Here is an 8,455-nt window from a genome sequence, read left to right on the forward strand (position 1 = left end):
GAATTGGACTAGGGAGGGGGGCGTCCCCTTCCTTCCTTCTCCTTTTCCCTTCCCTTTCCTTCCCTCCTACTCCTACTACTTGGAAGGGCTCCTAGTTCTACTAGGAAAGGGGGAATCCTACTCCCGGTGGGAGTAGGACTCCCCTAGGGCGCGCCATAGAGAGGGCCGGCCCTCCCCCTCCTCCACTCCTTTATATACGGGGGCAGGGGGCACCCCAAAGACACAACAATTGATCTCTTGATCTCTTAGCCGTGTGCGGTGCCCCCCTCCACCATAATCCACCTCGATCATATTGTAGCGGTGCTTATGTGAAGCCCTGCGTCGGTAGAACATCATCATCGTCACCACGCCGCCGTGCTGATGAAACTCTCCCTCAACACTCGGCTGGATCGGAGTTCGAGGGACGTCATCGAGTTGAACGTGTGCAGAACTCGGAGGTGCCGTGCGTTCGGTACTTGATCGGTCGGATCCTGAAGACATACGACTACATCAACCGCGTTGTGCTAACGCTTCCGCTTTCGGTCTACGAGGGTACGTGGACAACACTCTCCCCTCTCGTTGCTATGCATCACCATGATCTTGCGTGTGCGTAGGAATTTTTTTGAAATTACTACGTTCCCCAACAATGGTCTTAGGGCAACTCCAATGCACGACCCCAAATAGTTCGGCCGCGTCCGTTTGGGGTAAACGGACAGAATAGACGGTCCAACGCGCGGGAGCAAACAGACCAATGTTCATTTTCAGTCCGCTTTCGATCCATTTCAGGCCCAGCTCTGGGCCGCGTTTGTAGTCAAACGGACACCCGCAGATAGGAGCGACGCGTGCCCATGTCCTTCCCTGGCTTGCCCATCGGGGACACATGCGCCCCATTATCTATTTCCCTCCCGTCCCTAGCGGCCACTGCCGCCATTTTTCTCGGTCGCGTGCTCGCTCCTACCCTTTTCGCAGCCCCCGTTTTCTCAACACCAGGAGCTGTCCAACCCCGGCCGCCTGATTTCAGCGCATCCGACGGCTAGATTTTGAGCAGATGCGGCCGGATTTGAGCTCACCCAGCTGCCGGAGGCCGCGTCACACCATGGACTAGCCGGGTATCGGACTGCACAGCCCCAGCTCTAGCCGCTCGGATCTACCCCATTGACGGTTCGCCGGCAAATAAGCCAGCGGCTGCCGTCCGGGCTCGGTGCTGGCCCAAAGGATCATCGACGCACCATTGTCGCTCATAAAGTGCTACGACTGTCCACGGAAGGTCGTGCGCCGCGTGTCTACAACGCCGGAACATTCCGGATGGGTGTTCGGCAAGTGCAAAAACGATGGGGGTATGTACTAGTTTAGCTTCGGTTGTGCCTCCGGATTCGGCGCATTTTGCTTATACTCAAATTTTTATTGTGTGGGATGGATGCAATTTTTGGTGTCCATCTATTGATAGAACGAAATTTGATAGATGTCTGTGCACTTGTTGCTACAATAGATACTAGAGATGCGATTAGATGCAAAGAAGCAACGTCTACTTCTTTAGACTCGAAGGAGAAAGAAATATGCAAGATCGAGAATCCGTAGATCAACAATGAAAGAATCAACAAGATACTAATCCAACTTCTGGGAGCAGTTATGAAAATTTGACATCTTTTAAAATGTCTTTTTGTGGTTCTTGTTTTTCTTTGGTCTTACTATTCTAGTCAAGATTTGATGAATGTACTTTAATGTATCCAAAAACCGTTGATGAAGTAATATGAAATGAGGCGAAAAAATATATGCGGACGAGATGCGGCCAAGATGAGGCCGCGCGTTGGCGCACGGCCGACGCGTCGACAAATCTGAATGGACACCACCTCATTGTCATCTCTAAACAGACAAAGTCCGAACAAAACAGACGTCCATTTTAAGTCGTGTGTTGGAGTTGCCATTAGAAACTCCTTCCTAAAGAAATGTCTTACATTATAGCACAGAGGTAGTAGATGGTTGCATCTCTTCAACACATTTTTTGACATTTCAACATACTGAAAACGGTGCCTGAATATTTGTGTTTTATATAATTAACTTAATAAAAACACTTGTTATTAACGTTTTCGTTCCCTGGCCCCAAATAGTAATAATAAAATAGTGGTGATTCCATCTTCTAAAAACAAAACGTTGATGATAATTGTAAACTAACCCCCATCAATAATTAACCAGCAACCCATTTGGCCTTGGGCTGGCTGCCCCGCTGGCCGCTGTATACCCACCACCGCCCCCACTCCGCCTCACGTTTCGTTTCCGTTTCTTTCCATCCCCCCTTCCTTCCTTCCTCCACCCACCTCCTCCCCCCCTCCCCTCTCCGGCGCGCCCTCCCTCCCCCACCGGCGAATCCGCAACCGAATCGAATCCCAGGTACGCGCGATTCCCTCCCGCGGCGATCCCCTCCGCCTTCGCCGGATCCCGCGCCTCGCTCGATCCCCTCCCCTCCCTTCCCTTCCTCCGTCTCCTCACCTACCGACTGATCTCCGCCTCGGCTGGATCTCGGCCGCGCGGTTGGTGCAGGATCCGCGTCGGCGGGCGGCGGCGGAGCCACATGGCGCACCGGGTGGACAACGAGTACGACTACCTCTTCAAGATCGTGCTCATCGGCGACTCCGGCGTCGGCAAGTCCAACATCCTCTCCCGCTTCACCCGCAACGAGTTCTGCCTCGAGTCCAAGTCCACCATCGGCGTCGAGTTCGCCACCCGCACCCTCCAGGTCATCTCTCCGCCCCCTCCCCTTCCCGCGATCACGATCTAGGGATTCCATTTTTCCCCCTCCACGGTTTTAGTGGTCTGGTGATGCATGCGCTCTCGATGTACATGTTTTGATCTAGATCGTTCCAAATTAAGCTAATCTCTTTGACGATTATGTCTCTTTTGCACGTGTTGCCTGTTGATTAGTCTAGTACCCACGGTTGCTTTTTCGCATCATTGTGTTGTGCGTGCCGTTTGTTTTATCTGTGGTCAGGAGGCCCTTGGAATTGGTCGCAGAGAAATGGGCTAAGCTGAGTCTGCAAGGGCAGTGTCAACTTTAAATCAGATCTGACTTTTATAGCGTCCGTTTTTTCCTCAATCAAGAAGAAAAAGGAAACTTGCAATTGTGACTAACACTTGTTTTGCTAGTTTATAGAAACTATGGGAATTGTCTACAGTTTGTAAGTTCCGTGCTTCTTTCTCAGTAGTTTCACTGGAACAAATGTTCATAAACTGGCAAGCAATTTTAGTTATGCAGGACATTTGGTTTCCGCTGGCACTTGAATTTGAATGGCTGACGTAGTTCATGGAGCGTCTGAGCACTGTACTCTCATAATTTATGGATCAGAGCTTTCGATGTTTCATCTCTGGAAGCAGGGCCTGTTTATGTAGAAGAGGTTCTTGATCAATCTATTACACTCTCTGTTCCTAAATATAATATGTTTTGGCAGTTTAGTTTGAACTGCCAAAACGTCTCATATTTAGGAACAGAGGTAGTACATCTTAAAATAGTACTTAAACTTTTATGTTTAAGGAGAACAGAGGTAGTACATCTTAAAAGAGTACTTAAACTTTTATGTTTAAGGAGCTGTTTAATTCTACCATGTATTCAGGTTAAAGCTCCAGCATAGTCAGACCTCACGATCTATTTCCATTGCACGGACTTTTTCTGCAATAATGCATCTACTATATGCTTTTTTTTATTGCCATGTCCATGTCTCTGACAAGTTATGTTTTAGCAAGTGAATTTTCATGTTCCATTTCTTTGAGGTATTGTCTGAATTACCATTTTAGTTCTGTTGGTTTTCTGATTGAGTTTGGAAGTATGATTACAGGTAGAAGGCAAGACCATTAAAGCTCAGATATGGGATACTGCTGGCCAAGAGAGGTACCGTGCAATCACAAGTGCTTACTACAGGGGAGCTGTGGGAGCTCTTTTGGTGTATGACATAACAAAGAAGCTATCATTTGAAAACATCAATAGGTGGCTTAGTGAGCTCCGTAACCATGCTGACTCCAACATTGTCATCATGATGGTTGGAAACAAATCCGACCTTAACCACCTGAGGTCAGTTCAAGAGGAAGAAGGGCAGGCATTAGCAGAGAAGGAAGGGCTATCCTTCCTTGAGACCTCGGCACTGGAAGCCTTGAACGTCGAGAAGGCGTTTCAGACTATCCTTTCCGACATCCATCAGATCATAAGCAAGAAGGCGCTCGCTGCCCAGGAGGCTGCAGGAAGTGGACCTCCGACTCAAGGAACCACCATCAATGTTGCCGATTCATCTGGCAACACAAAGAAAGGGTGCTGTTCTACCTAGGTGCGAACAGAGAAGTGGTGATTCTGCAAAAGGATGCTCACATGGATCTTACGGCGCCCTAGGTGTCTAGGTGTTAGTTCGGTCCCTTTTGACTCCTTTTGGCCTGTAATTCTGGTGGGGTTGTATTAAAGTTCATACTGCTAGAAAGAAATTATCCTTGGTAGATACCGTGTGTAGTTGCAAATTTTTGGTAGAGACCATTGTTTGTCAGTCAGACTTACTACAGTTTCAGAGCAATATCATGTTTCCTTTCAGGTATATGTTTGTCCTCCTAAGACATTTGGTGCCCTGAATTACCGGAGCAGGAACAATGGGGGTATAGATATATATCTCTTGTATTTGTTATATGTGGATTGTGGCGTTATCTGAACATCTTTTGTCCTACAAAAGGCCATGTTGTTAACATTGTTCTTGCAAACTGAGAAGCAGCTCATCTGTTCCTCTTTGTACGGTTTTCACTGGTCCTGCTTGCACATTCTCTTGTGGCTTGATCTACACTGTTCTGCACTTGGATTGGTCGTTTTCGTGTAATGTGTGCCTCCAGTTTGTTCGTGTAATGTATGTGGATTTCAGTTCCAAGATATATGCCCCGGATTACCGGAACAGCAGCAACGGGATGCTCCTATATCTTGTAGTGTTCGTTATGCGAATTGTGGCGCTATCCGAACATCTTGCAAACCGAGGAGCAGCTCACCTGGTCCTCTGGTGGCTTTCGGCCTTTTCGATGATCCTGCTCGCGCATTCTCTTGTTGCTTGAGCTACACTGTTCTGCATTCTAATTGCATGGGTTTCTGTAGTGTGCAGTGTTCGTATAATGCATCTGGATTGCATTCTGATGGAATCGGTCCTTTGCTCATCTGCTTTAGCATATATCATAATCTGTTTCCACGTTGCATTGTCAGTACAGTACAGGCCCAGAGGCCACGGAAAGCTCGTGCTTGTATTTCAACCTTAAACCCCCTTTGAACTTTCAGTCCTTTCATCTCTGCCTTTATGCCATCTTTTCATGCTCGGCAGATCCATTCCCCGACGTTTCATCGCCTTTTTTCACGAGATCGGCAAAAGATTGTTCAGATGCCCGGTCTTTCAGACATCAGCCATCAGACTGAAGACCACTGCAAAATTTGAACACAATTATTTGCGGGAACCTTCACACACAAGACTCTCAGAGTAAACATCAGTCGGTTCAACATCTCGCAAGTTCGCCATCTCGAACCGTTGTTCATCTGGAAGGAGAATATGTTCTCTTTCGCCGCCGCAAAATGGCAGTCAAATCCTTTCGGCCGGTATGGGTAAGGAGGGGGGGGGGGGGGGGGGGGGGGGGGGGGGGGGGGGGGGCGTAGATCAGATGCTCGCACAATGACTTTGTCAACTGTAGAGTCTACTCCGAGTCTGATAGAAGGATTCTTATCATCATTAGTCGACACAAACGTTTGCCGAATCCTGTTCCTTCACTTCCAAGAATCTGCCGGTCGACAGCTGCAACCTACAGCTTTGTTTTCTGTTATCTAAATCCTTCCTTTTTGCAGGCAAAATCTGTTGTGCGATCCTAATCTAGTACTGCTACATCTCTCCATTTCCCATCATGATCTGCTCTCTGCTTATGATTATCAATCATGTGTTTCTGAATTTGGGAAAGTGAACTTTCTGGGTACCTGTACAAACCGTACCCTTGCAAAATATTGCATTAAATAAAGATGTATAAAATGAGAAAATAACACCATAATTGTGCCGACAAGTGCACGCTGGGGGCCGTATGTCGATCGATTAATATTTTCCAACTCGCGACCTCCCGTGATGGTAGGGTTCAATTAAGATTTTGTATGTTTTATGTCCTATCTCCTTTATCTTGATGCCCAGTGTCCTGCATTCTGTGGCTAAGCAAGTACAGAGTGGATGCCTGCCATGGTTCAATTCCATGGTCAAAAGGGGTTTATGCAAGTACAAGAAAATAAAGAGGGAAGAAAGAAGGGGTTTATTCTCTTCTGCACCCAGTAAACTAGGAGTAATTAACAAGATAAGAACAACTGGAGTATTAATCAAAGTTGAAGCTTACCCCTGCGACCTGATGATGGCATGCGCACTTTGGGGAACAAATTCAGTGTGAGATACCCGAAGTGATACATATGTGCTCTTCCTCCCCTATCATGGATGGATAGCTAATTTTCTACTCCAACTAATGAGTGTAGTATGTTAATTGGGTGTCGATGAATGTTAAATACTCCCATCAATTGTACCTTGCCTATCATGGAAAAGAAGGTTCATCCCACAATCTATATGCCTGTCCTAATCGGAGCTGAACCTGGCTACATAAAAAACTTGTGGCTAATTTAGTGTGAAAACTGGGTAATCAAGTACTACTAGTGCTGCTAATACTAGCCAGTGTTCGAATTCCTCTCTAGATGCAGGTTAAATTTTTCTGATGTATAGGTCATGCTGTTGACTAGGATATTACCCACTGAAAATTGGAGCTCATCATTCTGTGTCCCATCATGGACTTGTGGCTGGAAATTCCCTGCTGCCCACAGCCACACCACATGCCACGCAACATAAGACACAAGGAACCGATTCCTTCAACATAGTACTTATTTACACATCCATATGCAATTAGCACTAATCTTGTGCCCCCAGCATCAGAGGATCCAGCTATATCTAGTCCAGACATTTGTTGGCCTACCTACGTACCACCCAAACTGCACTACAATTAAGTAAGTAAATGGGTTTTGTTGGACAACAACATGAAAAAATATTGCGCAAAACCCACTAACTTAATTAGTATGACAAAGGTGGCAATAGCACCGGAGAAGGTTATTTGCTTCTGGCTGATCTAGACATTGATTTTCCATTTTTCTTTGGGTGAAAAAGCACTTTTAGTTAGGATCAATCTTCTACCTCCAGCATCAGAAGATCTAAACCTATGTTAGCCTACCTACCACCCAAAGCTGCACTACAAATTAAGTAATGTGTTTTCTTCTACAACAAAAAGCATCCTATGCTGAACAAAACTCATCAACTTAATTAGTATGACAAAAGTGGCAGCAGCACCGGGCAGAGTTCTCTGCTTCTGACTCATCTAGAGATCGATTTTTGTTCTTTCTTATCTGGTGCAAAAGCACATGGTATATATCAATTTTTACATATAGAGAAGAAAAAATACGCATGATTTTGTCATGCACATGATCCTGATCGATCGGGCTAGTGGAATTCGGCATGGCCGCCAGCTGTTCCCGCCCTGCATTTCGAGTGGCGCCGCATCGTCCATCCCATCATATCTACATCGTATATTTCTCAAGCACGTTTGATTATGCCAAGAGATAGGTTGCCAATCCAAATCCACCAGCAGTGCCATCGATTTGACTTGAGGGATCTATCTAGGTCTAGGCCTACCTGAAGCTGTAGCGTTGGAGATGACCTCACAGATTACTTTGCAGACAGATAAGCACGTACTAATAAACAGATCAAGTGCATAGTGCGATCCTCGTCGGAGGATCGTGGCGAGACGTCGGATCATGCGACCGATGATCCTCGTTGGAGGATCGTGGCGAGCCGTCGGATCACGCGACCGATGACCCTCGTCTGTCCAGTCCGTCCGATCGTCGACCTAAGCCACGCCGAGAGCTAACAAGCGGTCAACACGTGGACCTTCCTCCACCCCTTTATCCAGGCAGAGATTTAGTTGGTGACGAGCCCTCACGATCATTGTCACTGCACTATCTGATGATCAATGGTCAAACGCGTATCCAAGCCATAGTGACACTAGTTCCGGCGCATGTTGGAACGGCGATGCGCGCTCATGTGTCATGATCGATGTAAGTGAGTGCATCGACGCATGCAATATCTTTGGTTGGATTGCAACACCCCACCTACTGATATGTATGTCCTGCTCTCACAATGCATCGGGTCAATCCTTTGTTTTTTGTTTTTTCATTTTTCACTTTTTGCAAATAGAGCTTTTTTTTGTGCGTTCATCGGCTTCCTATAGGATTTGAACCTTCGTGGGCTATATGCAATAGGTCAAAGAGCGACGGTAGGTGCAATAGCGGTTCGATTTACCGTTTTTATCAGTAGATTTGGTGATCGGGGAGAGATTAACAAAGTTCTCTTTAAACAGGTTTTCACCCTGCTTTATATATAAAGCAACACCGTTCGAACCAATACAAGGTGAC

At 46.6% G+C, this 8,455-nt stretch overlaps 1 protein-coding gene across 2 annotated transcripts; it reads left to right on the forward strand.

The window, feature by feature from the left end:
• Nucleotides 1–2,209: 2,209 nt before the first annotated feature.
• Nucleotides 2,210–4,547, forward strand: LOC125511231 (ras-related protein Rab11C). 2 transcript variants are annotated; one of them, XM_048676555.1, is made up of 4 exons: nucleotides 2,210–2,367; nucleotides 2,518–2,713; nucleotides 3,807–3,859; nucleotides 3,956–4,547. In XM_048676555.1, the coding sequence occupies exons 2-4, from the start codon at nucleotides 2,549–2,551 to the stop codon at nucleotides 4,287–4,289; spliced, it is 552 nt and encodes a 183-aa protein (XP_048532512.1). In that variant the 5' UTR covers nucleotides 2,210–2,367; nucleotides 2,518–2,548; the 3' UTR covers nucleotides 4,290–4,547. The 2 variants fall into 2 exon arrangements, with proteins under 2 accessions (XP_048532512.1, XP_048532511.1); XM_048676554.1 differs by having other exon boundaries at nucleotides 2,211–2,367; nucleotides 3,807–4,547.
• Nucleotides 4,548–8,455: the final 3,908 nt, after the last annotated feature.

This window comes from Triticum urartu, chromosome 5 (assembly GCF_003073215.2).
Source record: "Triticum urartu cultivar G1812 chromosome 5, Tu2.1, whole genome shotgun sequence".
Taxonomy (NCBI): Eukaryota; Viridiplantae; Streptophyta; class Magnoliopsida; order Poales; family Poaceae; genus Triticum; species Triticum urartu.